Below are 13,885 nucleotides of genomic sequence, written 5' to 3' on the forward strand. Positions count from 1 at the left end.
AGGATGGCCCCAGGAGGAGGACAGTATAGTCCAGGAGGGGCCCAGGATGGTGACATGTATACCAAGATGGGGACATTTTTACCAGGATGGGGTTATACACCAGGTTGTGGGCTAGAATGCGGAACATATAAACTAAGATGGGGGTCATTTATGTCAGGATGGGGGACATACCAGGATGGGGGTATAGATACCAGGATTGGGGGCATATATACCAGGATGGGGGCATACATACCAGGATGGAGGACATACCAGGATGGGGGGCATATATACCAGGATGGGGGACATACCAGGATGGGGGGCATATATACCAGGATGGGGGCATATATACCAGGATGGGGGCATACATACCAGGATGGGGGGCATATATACCAGGATGGGGGACATACCAGGATGGGGGGCATATATACCAGGATGGGGGACATACCAGGATGGGGGCATACATACCAGGATGGGGGCATACATACCAGGATGGGGGGCATATATACCAGGATGGGGGCATACATACCAGGATGGGGGCATACATACCAGGATGGGGCGCATATATACCAGGATGGGTGGGCATACATACCAGGATGGGGGCATACATACCAGGATGGGGGACATACCAGGATGGGGCGCATATATACCAGGATGGGTGGGCATACATACCAGGATGGGAGACATGAGAACAGGGTCGGGGACATTACTACATAATGGGGGGGAAGGAGCAACTCGTATGTCTTTATAGGATTTAGAATGCTAAATGTATACATACATCTGACCAACATAAGGGGGGCCAAGGTCCAAATTTTGCACCAGGGCCCATCGAGCTCTAGTTAGGGCACTGCATGTGGCTGTTCCTCCGGCAGGACAGGATTGGCTGCAGTCACTTTGCAGTCTGGTGCCTTCCCAATGTCAGGAGGTGCAAGTGAGGACGAGCCGGTGAAACCTATGCGTGACGCGGGCCGTGTGCTGGCGAGTGCGGTGCGAGGCTCAGAAGGTCGTGATTTATAGAGGTGTATAATTAACGCGGTATAATTTCCCCTTCAGGTTGATCCCTGATTATACGGTGGAATCAGTCAGCATGGAGCGCAGTAATTCATGCCTTGCATGTCGTCATGGCCCGATGCTGGGATGAGTTATTGATTTTGTGACACTTTGTTGGGAAATGTTTGCACACCCCAAGCACTGGATTTGGTAACAGGAGGTGGGTGCGTGTTCTCGTCCTCCGCTCAGTTCATTGTCTAGGGGACTGCTGTGCGGTACTCTGCAGTCTTATAGACAATGAATGGAGCAGAGGCCGAGCACCTAATCTGCATTCTGAATGGCACCGAAGAGCCCCTATTCTAGTGATCAGCAAAATATACAGTATATATATATATATACATCCAAAAGATAAGGAAAAACTTGAATTTTTGGAACAGCCCTTTAAGGGATTGCATAAATATTGGTTCCCCAATTTTAATTATTATTAGACTATGTACATTTTGCCAAGAGAACTTTCTGATGACCTGCGGGCCTTCCAGAAAAGGTGCAGTATTATAGTAGTTATATTCTTGTACATAGGGGCAGTATTATAGTAGTTATATTCTTGTACATAGGAGCAGTATTATAGTAGTTATATTCTTGTACATAGGGGCAGTATTATAGTAGTTATATTCCTGTACATAGGGGCAGTATTATAGTAGTTATATTCTTGTATATAGGGGGCAGTATTATAGTAGTTATATTCTTGTATATAGGGAGCAGTATTATAGTAGTTATATTCTTGTACATAGGGGCAGTATTATAGTAGTTATATTCTTGTATATAGGTGGCAGTATTATAGTAGTTATATTCTTGTATATAGGGAGCAGTATTATAGTAGTTATATTCTTGTACATAGGAGCAGTATTATAGTAGTTATATTCTTGTACATAGGGGCAGTATTATAGTAGTTATATTCTTGCATATAGGGGGCAGTATTATAGTAGTTACATTCTTGTACATAGGGGGCAGTATTATAGTAGTTATATTCTTGTATATAGGGGCAGTATTATAGTAGTTATATTCTTGTACATAGGGGCAGTATTATAGTAGTTATATTCTTGTATATAGGGGCAGTATTATAGTAGTTATATTCTTGTACATAGGGGCAGTATTATAGTAGTTATATTCTTGTATATAGGGAGCAGTATTATAGTAGTTATATTCTTGTATATAGGAGCAGTATTATAGTAGTTATATTCTTGCATATAGGAGCAGTATTATAGTAGTTATATTCTTGTACATAGGAGCAGTATTATAGTAGTTATATTCTTGTACATAGGGGCAGTATTATAGTAGTTATATTCTTGTACATAGGGGCAGTATTATAGTAGTTATATTCTTGTACATAGGGGCAGTATTATAGTAGTTATATTCTTGTATATAGGGGGCAGTATTATAGTAGTTATATTCTTGTATATAGGAGCAGTATTATAGTAGTTATATTCTTGCATATAGGAGCAGTATTATAGTAGTTATATTCTTGTACATAGGAGCAGTATTATAGTAGTTATATTCTTGTATATAGGAGCAGTATTTTAGTAGTTATATTCTTGTACATAGGAGCAATATTATAGTAGTTATATTCTTGTACATAGGGGCAGTATTATAGTAGTTATATTCTTGTATATAGTAGCAGTATTATAGTAGTTATATTCTTGTACATAGGGGCAGTATTATAGTAGTTATATTCTTGTATATAGTAGCAGTATTATAGTAGTTATATTCTTGTATATAGTAGCAGTATTATAGTAGTTATATTCTTGTACATAGGGGCAGTATTATAGTAGTTATATTCTTGTACATAGGAGCAGTATTATAGTAGTTATATTCTTGTACATAGGGGCAGTATTATAGTAGTTATATTCTTGTATATAGTAGCAGTATTATAGTAGTTATATTCTTGTACATAGGAGCAGTATTATAGTAGTTATATTCTTGTATATAGGGGCAGTATTATAGTAGTTATATTCTTGTACATAGGGGCAGTATTATAGTAGTTATATTCTTGTACATAGGAGCAGTATTATAGTAGTTATATTCTTGTACATAGGAGCAGTATTATAGTAGTTATATTCTTGTACATAGGGGCAGTATTATAGTAGTTATATTCTTGTACATAGGGGCAGTATTATAGTAGTTATATTCTTGTACATAGGGGCAGTATTATAGTGGTTATATTCTTGTACATAGGAGCAGTATTATAGTAGTTATATTCTTGTACATAGGGGCAGTATTATAGTAGTTATATTCTTGTACATAGGAGCAGTATTATAGTAGTTATATTCTTGTACATAGGGGCAGTATTATAGTAGTTATATTCTTGTACATAGGGGCAGTATTATAGTAGTTATATTCTTGTACATAGGGGGCAGTATTATAGTAGTTATATTCTTGTACATAGGGGCAGTATTATAGTAGTTATATTCTTGTACATAGGGGCAGTATTATAGTAGTTATATTCTTGTACATAGGGGGCAGTATTATAGTAGTTATATTCTTGTACATAGGGGCAGTATTATAGTAATTATATTCTTGTACATAGGAGGCAGTATTATAGTAGTTATATTCTTGTACATAGGAGGCAGTATTATAGTAGTTATATTCTTGTAAATAGGGGCAGTATAATAGTAGTTATATTCTTGTACATAGGATATAGGGGCAGTATTATAGTAGTTATATTCTTGTACATAGGAGCAGTATTATAGTAGTTATATTCTTGTACATAGGGGCAGTATTATAGTAGTTAAATTCTTGTACATAAGGGGCAGTATTATAGTAGTTATATTCTTGTACATAGGCAGTATTATAGTAGTTATATTCTGGTACATAGGAGGCAGTATTATAGTAGTTATATTCTTGTATATAGGATATAGGGGCAGTATTATAGTAGTTATATTCTTGTATATAGGGGCAGTATTATAGTGGTTATATTCTTGTACATAGGGGCAGTATTATAGTAGTTATATTCTTGTACATAGGAGCAGTATTATAGTAGTTATATTCTTGTACATAGGGGCAGTATTATAGTAGTTATATTCTTGTACATAGGGGCAGTATTATAGTGGTTATATTCTTGTACATAGGGGCAGTATTATAGTAGTTATATTCTTGTACATAGGAGGCAGTATTATAGTAGTTATATTCTTGTACATAGGAGGCAGTATTATAGTAGTTATATTCTTGTAAATAGGGGCAGTATTATAGTAGTTATATTCTTGTACATAGGATATAGGGGCAGTATTATAGTAGTTATATTCTTGTACATAGGAGCAGTATTATAGTAGTTATATTCTTGTACATAGGGGCAGTATTATAGTAGTTAAATTCTTGTACATAAGGGGAAGTATTATAGTAGTTATATTCTTGTACATAGGCAGTATTATAGTAGTTATATTCTGGTACATAGGAGGCAGTATTATAGTAGTTATATTCTTGTATATAGGATATAGGGGCAGTATTATAGTAGTTATATTCTTGTACATAGGGGCAGTATTATAGTGGTTATATTCTTGTACATAGGGGCAGTATTATAGTAGTTATATTCTGGTACATAGGAGCTGTATTATAGTAGTTATATTCTGGTACATAGGAGCAGTATTATAGTAGTTATATTCTTGTATATAGGACGCAGTATTATAGTAGTTATATTCTTGTACATAGGGGCAGTATTATATTAGTTATATTCTTGTACATGGGAGCAGTATTATAGTAGTTATATTCTGGTACATAGGAGCAGTATTATAGTAGTTATATTCTTGTATATAGGGGCAGTATTATAGTAGTTATATTCTTGTACATAGGGGCAGTATTATAGTAGTTATATTCTTGTACATAGGGGGCAGTATTATAGTAGTTATATTCTTGTACATAGGGGCAGTATTATAGTAGTTATATTCTTGTACATAGGGGCAGTATTATAGTAGTTATATTCTTGTACATAGGGGGCAGTATTATAGTAGTTATATTCTTGTACATAGGGGCAGTATTATAGTAATTATATTCTTGTACATAGGAGGCAGTATTATAGTAGTTATATTCTTGTACATAGGAGGCAGTATTATAGTAGTTATATTCTTGTAAATAGGGGCAGTATAATAGTAGTTATATTCTTGTACATAGGATATAGGGGCAGTATTATAGTAGTTATATTCTTGTACATAGGAGCAGTATTATAGTAGTTATATTCTTGTACATAGGGGCAGTATTATAGTAGTTAAATTCTTGTACATAAGGGGCAGTATTATAGTAGTTATATTCTTGTACATAGGCAGTATTATAGTAGTTATATTCTGGTACATAGGAGGCAGTATTATAGTAGTTATATTCTTGTATATAGGATATAGGGGCAGTATTATAGTAGTTATATTCTTGTATATAGGGGCAGTATTATAGTGGTTATATTCTTGTACATAGGGGCAGTATTATAGTAGTTATATTCTTGTACATAGGAGCAGTATTATAGTAGTTATATTCTTGTACATAGGGGCAGTATTATAGTAGTTATATTCTTGTACATAGGGGCAGTATTATAGTAGTTATATTCTTGTACATAGGGGCAGTATTATAGTGGTTATATTCTTGTACATAGGGGCAGTATTATAGTAGTTATATTCTTGTACATAGGAGGCAGTATTATAGTAGTTATATTCTTGTACATAGGAGGCAGTATTATAGTAGTTATATTCTTGTAAATAGGGGCAGTATTATAGTAGTTATATTCTTGTACATAGGATATAGGGGCAGTATTATAGTAGTTATATTCTTGTACATAGGAGCAGTATTATAGTAGTTATATTCTTGTACATAGGGGCAGTATTATAGTAGTTAAATTCTTGTACATAAGGGGAAGTATTATAGTAGTTATATTCTTGTACATAGGCAGTATTATAGTAGTTATATTCTGGTACATAGGAGGCAGTATTATAGTAGTTATATTCTTGTATATAGGATATAGGGGCAGTATTATAGTAGTTATATTCTTGTACATAGGGGCAGTATTATAGTGGTTATATTCTTGTACATAGGGGCAGTATTATAGTAGTTATATTCTGGTACATAGGAGCTGTATTATAGTAGTTATATTCTGGTACATAGGAGCAGTATTATAGTAGTTATATTCTTGTATATAGGACGCAGTATTATAGTAGTTATATTCTTGTACATAGGGGCAGTATTATATTAGTTATATTCTTGTACATGGGAGCAGTATTATAGTAGTTATATTCTGGTACATAGGAGCAGTATTATAGTAGTTATATTCTTGTATATAGGGGAGCAGTATTATAGTAGTTATATTCTCGTATATAAGGGCAGTATTATAGTAGTTATATTCTTGTACATAGGAGCAGTATTATAGTAGTTATATTCTTGTACATAGGGGAGCAGTATTACAGTAGTTATATTCTTGTACATAGGGGGCAGTATTATAGTATATTCTTGTACATAGGGGGCAGTATTATAGTAGTTATATTGTTGTATATAAGGGCAGTATTATAGTAGTTATATTCTTGTACATAGGGGGCAGTATTATAGTATATTCTTGTACATAGGAGGCAGTAGAGCAGCAGTACATTAAATGTGCAACTTCCATTTCATTCAAATGGGTAATATCCCCCTTTTTCTGTCGGTCGGGGGTCCCTGGGTCACTGACCATGTATTAGCTTCCATACTTCTATATCTGTGACTGTAACATTCTAATTTATGTGTTCACGTGTAACTTTTCACTGTTTTTCTCTTTCACCAGGAGAACGTTTGTGTTTCTTTCCTTCTCATTTTATTTGACGTTATTAGCAGTAATGAGGATGATGATTCATACATTTGTGTAATCCTTAATTATTGGATCCTTTCTCAATCCCGGCAGCTATTGTTATCCTATTACTCACTGTGTAATTTACAGAGAGAGGAGAACACGCAACACGGAAAGGAGGAGACGTTCCTCAGCATCTGTGATCGTCGTCACCATGAACTGTGGAATGGGAAATAGTTCAGGAATGAAGAAGTGCTGATACACGAGGGCTAGTGAAGGCGGTGTCACGCTGGGCACAGGGAAGTACCAAGGGAACGGCGAAAGGGAAGGGAAACCCTGCATACAGGGAAGATGGAAGATTGTGACCCCCTGACCGAACCTACCTCTGTTCCCTGGGGTCCCTCACCACCATAGATAGGTTCCGTACCTATGTGCTGAGCAGGATACCTGACCTTAGCTATCCCTAGTGCTGAGCCCTAAAAAGGGAGCGGATGGGATGAGATTTTCGTCAACCCCACTAAACACTAGAGAAAACACAAGGAGGACACACGGGGGAGAAGGCATGAACTACTTATCTACAGATGACTCAGGTAGAAATTCAGCAACGATACCACAGATGAGTGCAAGCCACCTGCTTGCAACCAGGGTTTGCATGAACTGAATAATATCACCAGCACCAGTCCAAGGAAGGAAGGGGTATTTAAACACCAAAATAATACTGATGATCAGCAGCTGGGTGGAAACGATCTCCTGCTGGGTCCAAAAGGAGAGATGAATCCAGCAGGAAAGCTACCTAATGCCATGAATACTCACAGCAGGAACAATGGAAAGTCAGGGAGCATTCTGCGCAGCCAAACACTGTGACCTTCTATGGCCTGAAACCACATGACTGTCTCTCACCAGTGACAGGTGGCTTGTAGGAGGTTGTTTGCGGCTCAGTAATGAGCTTGTGCCTGGGCTTCTTATCCACCAGTGAGATTAAGTGGCTATTATATCGTTACTATGCTATACACAATGCGCAATTCATGATTCACGAAGCTTATGATGTGGAGCCACCGATTTTTGCTATTACTGTGGAGTAACATAAAAAAACAATAAGTTTTTAATCAACATTGTTCAATAAACAAACACAAAACACAAATCAGGGACAATTGCAAAAAAATAAATTACACCATGATACATTTCTGGTACGTTGGATGGAAAATTAGCAACGACCTCGTCATTATATTCCGCAGACGCCAATTTTTCAACCGTATAATTACAAATATTCTCTGGCGGACATTTTTCCACATCTCTTCTTAGAAATAACATTCTTTTGATGGGAGCTGAAGGAATTTGAGGTTAAAGGGAACCTATCACTTGTCCTTCTAAACTAAAACTATTACCTTAAGCAGCGCCTGTGCTGCATTCTATAAAAGTTGCACGTTACCCCCTGCCCTCCCTTGTAGACCCCACAAATACCTTTGTAAAATCTCCTACCGTATAAGTAAATTGTCCTGTCTGGTCTGATGGGCGTCCTAATTTGCACCTCCTGTCCCTCCTTTTGCCATCCTCCTGTGCTGAATGATATGGCGCCATCCACGTAGACGGGCAAAATCTCGACATATTCCCGGCTCGCGCAGGCGCACTTCACTCTATGATTTCTCTACGCAGGCGCAAGATTTTGCCCAGCGATATGGACGAAGCTGGTGACGTCATTTACATCACCGGGCAAAATCTCGTGCCTGCGCAGAGAAATCGCCGGTTCGCTCAGGCACAGCTATGTTTTCGGCTCTGTTCATAATAGGGCAGAGTGAAGTGTGCCTGCATGAGCCGGGAATATGATAACATTTTGCCCGACAACGTGAATGGCGCCCAAGGTGCGCAGGAAGACGGTTAGAGGAGGGACTGGAGGCGCATCGGACGAAACAATTTCCATAGACAGCGGGAGATTTTATAAAGGTATTTGTGGGGTCTACAGGAGAGGTCAAAGGGGTAACGTGCACCTTTATAGAATGTAGCACAGGTGCTAGTTTTAGTTTAGAAGGCCAAAATCTGCTGACGTCTTCCCTTTAAGGCTCACATTAGCGGGGCTCAAAGTATCTGGAAGTTTTCAAATCATTTTCAGATAAACTAGTGATAGCTTCAATAAATAACAGTTCTTCTAAATATAAAACGAGCAGTCATCTTTATACAACGACTACAAGAAATGCATTGACCCCACGTGAATATATTTTACTTCTTCAGAGTATTTTTTATAATAATATAAAGGTTTCTTTCAGAAATTTTTCAGTTTTTTCTCTTCTTGGGTTAATTCTGTCGAAGACCAATCCTTATTTAATACTTCAAGATCCAAATTTTCCTGGTCTTTCTTGCTTCTTACCGGCAAATAACCAAACACTCTCATGGCTTCCTTGCACATTCGTTGAACTTGGTGGACGAAATGAAAATCGGCATCCGTTCTCCATTTCTCGATAACCTTGGAGGACACCCTTGAGAAGGGCATGAATTGTTGAGGGCCTCCAATCTCTTTGTGGGTGATGTTATGCATCCATTGCTCCATGTCTCTAGTTATTTTAAGCTCAGCAAAATCAAACATTTGTCTCATGGTTTCAACCGGGTATCTGGCCAAATCCTCATGACGGATGGCCATATAGCGACCGTTCAAGACCTTAGATGACCTGGCCAGTTGATTAATGTCAGTCTGAGCTTTACAAATCTTTGCCATGATGTCGTTCATTGTAATATTCTTGTTCTTAGAAACACCTTCATTTTTAAGTAAAATTCGATTCTCAATATTAAGGACGAAGCTCCTCCTTGATAAGGCAACTGCTCGAGGGTCCCTCACCAGATGAATAATCCGTAGATTGAGATTGGGGTCCCGCAAAAGTGGAAGAAGGATGGAAAGATCCAGGATCCTAACGGTTTTCATCACCACGTGAGAATACATCCGACACACACTTGATACTTTACCCATAGAAGAGTTTACACATCGGAGAAAACAGTGTTGCCGGATATAGCCCTCAGATGGGATATAGGCAGTGCAAGCTGGAGGGGTGCAAAGAGCTCGACTTTCCGCAAAGAACCCAATCTCTGAAATGTACTTTCCTCCCTTTGGAAGGTAATGGTGGAGGGGGGAGATATCACATGTGAAGAGAGAATGGAGGAGATCCCTCACAGCGTAATGCAGAAGCTCTGAACTTTCTTTCTGAAATTTCATCCAGACGGCATGACCAGGCTCAAAAAGGTAGAAGACATCCTCATGGTGGTTGAAGATCTGCCCAAGGAACGAAGATCCGGACCTCCAAGAAGAGACGATGAGGACGTGGACGGGCTTTGCTTTGGAAAAAGAGATGGAAGAAGAACAAGAGGATTCGCTGAAGAGGAATTGGGAAACGTAGAAGACTGAAAAAGACATAAAAAGTAATAAAAATACGAAATGAAAGCGAAGAGGCATTGTGGTGGGAGAGTCAAAGGATCACAGAAAGCAGAAAAAGGAGGACATCAATAGTTAAAGTAACTTCTCCCAAGAAGTCATTGACAAAGAAATCACTAAAAAAGAGGAAGGGAATGGAGAAGAAGACAAGTTATAAAAATTCAGGGAGAAAAAAAACCCACAAAAACATAAAACACAGATTTAGCAAACTAAAACCACCAAAATGTTAACTAATATTAGAAAAGAAAACCCAAAAAAATAATTCTGAAGTAAATATTTTTCTATGAAGATACATGACCGTACCTTGTGGAGCTTTTATGGTGGCAGCTGCATCGTGTCCTGCCTGACCGGACAATAAATGAGGATTGCAGTTTTTCATTAACTAGAGATAGCAAAAAGGTCCATAAAATCTGCTGTTACGTCACACTACGATTCTTATCACTCGCCGTGTTCTTCGGACCTCCTTCTTTGTCTTGTTTGTTTCTTGGAAAGAAATAATTCAGGGGGATAAGATTCTTGAAAGCTTCAGTCCTAACCGAGCAAAGTTGTGCGCTTTTCATTAGATATGAGGTCACAAGAATGTGATGAGATAGTGATCACGGTTATCAAAATAGAAGGGGAACTTGAACTTACAAATACAGTATGTCCTCCGGTGGCTCTAATGTAGGTGTGAAGGACTCAGGGACGTCCCCAGATGATGTGACATCGCGAGCCCTCCTGATGGCTTCTTGTCTACTAAAAAAATGCAATAAAATGTAATTAAAAATATACAGTTTATCCTTCCAAAACAAACAGCTCAATCAACTATTCTAAGGCCAGAATCACCCGGCCTGGCCGCACACTCCCCTGACAGGAGCGGGTCGGTTGCATGTATCTCTATGCAGCTCAGATGCTCCTGTATGCCTGGTGTGCGGCCATGCCGGGTTCTACCATGAGAGACTCGCGCGAGTTACACTCGAGGCACTAGCAAGTATGATTCTGGCCTAATACACAAACTAACATTATGATGTTACTAGTCTTGGAATGTTGGGATAGAAGAACAATTTTTTAAAAAAAAAAAAAAAATATATATATATATATATATATATATATATATATATATATATATATATATATATATATATATATATATATATATATATATATATATATATATATATATATATATATATATATATATATATATATATATATATATATATATATATATATATATATATATATATTATACATATACAGATATATATGTGTCGCCCGGGGACCAGGGGGGTACTCAGATCCGGGCCACAGAGTCACTTCTGTGGGTATCACGGTGGCGTGACCCGGTCTGTGATCCCAGGCTCCACAGTATAAAGGGATTTGGTAAGGGAGATTTATATTGTCCGTGACGCCACCGCTGCTCTGGACGAGGATCCCGGGAGTGATGGGATGGAGCAGCTAGATGTTAGTTCTCCCCTCCGTGGGTAGGGGGTTGGTTGTCCCGGGGCCCGGTGATGGGGTAAGCAGGGAGCAGGGCGCAGTGCTGCAGTGCGGTGCCCGAGGGCACGGGTGTACTCACAAGTAAGTCACACGGAGTCACTGGTAAACTTGGAATTGCCGGTGTCCGCAGCCTTTGGTACGGGGGTGTTAGTGTCCCACACACGGTGCAGCAGCCCTTGTTGTTCTTTCCCTGCAGCCAGGTGCCTTTCTCTCCACTCTCTTCCTCTTTCTCCTCAGCCGGGAACGGGGAATCCACTCCCCTGTAGTGATCCGGGTACCCAGGTACCGAGGGGCCACCGCCCTGCTCCGGCTACCACTGGCCCCTTCCTCACTACGGCCTGTCCCGGCCCTCTTGGAGCACGCTTCACTATCAGCCTGGGAGCTACCACTCCAGGCTCCTCTTCTGTCTCCTCTCCACACACTCTCTGCTCCAGCCCCTCCCCTCTGCTCTGCTTTTCTCCTACCCTGGGGGATGTGGTTTGTCTTGCTGCATCGGTGTGGGATCAGATTACCAAGGAGGATTAACTCTTTCTGTGACAACCTGGCTGTGCCAGGGCGTCACACACCCCCTTGGTAAAACACGGCCCGTCCTCGGGCCGTCTAGGCACCAACATTTATTAAAACTGGAAAAAGGAAAAAAATAAACACATTACAATCATACATCTTCCCACATCGGGAGGTACGTTTTCTAAAACTTTAAACCGTTCTGCCACCCCACACCTGCGGAGCAGATGGCCTCCTCCTGAACTTGAGGGCGTTCAACAGGGGTGACAGTCCATAAAACAGTCAACTTTTTAACTTGTGGGTAGCCATCCATGCTCCACTACCGCTGCCGCTGCCGCCACTCCCAGTACGGGGCACGGGTTTCGTGCTCTGCCTCCTGCTCAGAAGCCAGGCCCACTTGCATGCCCTCGGCGCCGGCTACAACCGGCCTCGCTAACTGCCGAGGGCTCCATCTCTCACTGGCCTGCTCCTCCTCTCTGCAGGTGCACTCCGGCTGCTCCACAGCCGTGACGGGGTACCTGGGAGCGGCTGGCGCCACATCTGGGGCAGACTTCCAATCGGGTGCCACCTCCGTTGCAGCCGGGCGGACTGCCGGAGCCGACGTCATCACCGTGGCGGCTGGGCGGACTGCCGGAGCCGGGTCAGATGTCATCGGGGTTGCGGCTACTGCTTGTCCAGGAACGGAATTAGGCAAAGTCCTGGCGTCCCTGCCTTTACAGTCCTGGTCACATGAACTGCGGTTCCTTCCTACTACTCCCCCTTGGTACTCGGGAGCAGTCCTTCTAGCAACTTTTAAAGTTTCTCTTTCGCTTCCGGTCCTCCGGAGCTTCACTTCCGCCCGCGTTCTCAGGGGGCGGAGCCTCTTTTTCGCGCCCACCGCTTGGGGAAGAAGGCGCTGGGCGGGAGATTTTCGCGCCCAAAATGGCGGCAAAGATGGTGACTTTCAAAATTTTTGCAGCGGATCACCGCTGACAGTCCAGAATAAGGCACACTTCCTCCAGGTAACTGGATGGGTTCGATCCTGTTCGTGACGCCAAATGTGTCGCCCGGGGACCAGGGGGGTACTCAGATCCGGGCCACAGAGTCACTTCTGTGGGTATCACGGTGGCGTGACCCGGTCTGTGATCCCAGGCTCCACAGTATAAAGGGATTTGGTAAGGGAGATTTATATTGTCCGTGACGCCACCCACGGTTGTGGTGATTGGGACACCACCGCTGCTCTGGACGAGGATCCCGGGAGTGATGGTATGGAGCAGCTAGATGTTAGTTCTCCCCTCCGTGGGTAGGGGGTTGGTTGTCCCGGGGCCCGGTGATGGGGTAAGCAGGGAGCAGGGCGCAGTGCTGCAGTGCGGTGCCCGAGGGCACGGGTGTACTCACAAGTAAGTCACACGGAGTCACTGGTAAACTTGGAATTGCCGGTGTCCGCAGCCTTTGGTACGGGGGTGTTAGTGTCCCACACACGGTGCAGCAGCCCTTGTTGTTCTTTCCCTGCAGCCAGGTGCCTTTCTCTCCACTCTCTTCCTCTTTCTCCTCAGCCGGGAACGGGGAATCCACTCCCCTGTAGTGATCCGGGTACCCAGGTACCGAGGGGCCACCGCCCTGCTCCGGCTACCACTGGCCCCTTCCTCACTACGGCCTGTCCCGGCCCTCTTGGAGCACGCTTCACTATCAGCCTGGGAGCTACCACTCCAGGCTCCTCTTCTGTCTCCTCTCCACACACTCTCTGCTCCAGC

At 41.4% G+C, this 13,885-nt stretch overlaps 1 protein-coding gene across 2 annotated transcripts; it reads right to left on the reverse strand.

Moving 5' to 3' along the window:
* Window positions 1-8,749: 8,749 nt before the first annotated feature.
* LOC142250290 (carbohydrate sulfotransferase 4-like) lies at window positions 8,750-10,540 on the reverse strand. 2 transcript variants are annotated; one of them, XM_075322429.1, is made up of 2 exons: window positions 10,473-10,540; window positions 8,750-10,138 (listed from the first exon to the last, which is right to left on the reverse strand). In XM_075322429.1, exon 2 carries the CDS (start codon window positions 9,951-9,953, stop codon window positions 9,012-9,014), a length of 942 nt encoding a protein of 313 aa, XP_075178544.1. In that variant the 5' UTR covers window positions 9,954-10,138; window positions 10,473-10,540; the 3' UTR covers window positions 8,750-9,011. The 2 variants fall into 2 exon arrangements, with proteins under 2 accessions (XP_075178544.1, XP_075178543.1); XM_075322428.1 differs by having other exon boundaries at window positions 8,750-10,285; window positions 10,473-10,512.
* Window positions 10,541-13,885: the final 3,345 nt, after the last annotated feature.

Source organism: Anomaloglossus baeobatrachus, chromosome 9 (genome assembly GCF_048569485.1).
Source record: "Anomaloglossus baeobatrachus isolate aAnoBae1 chromosome 9, aAnoBae1.hap1, whole genome shotgun sequence".
NCBI lineage: Eukaryota > Metazoa > Chordata > Amphibia > Anura > Aromobatidae > Anomaloglossus > Anomaloglossus baeobatrachus.

What these genes read in the sequence shown, in the direction of transcription:
- LOC142250290 (XM_075322428.1), bottom strand. Translation starts at nt 10,190, where the DNA reads ATGCCTCTTCGCTTTCATTTCGTATTTTTATTACTTTTTATGTCTTTT.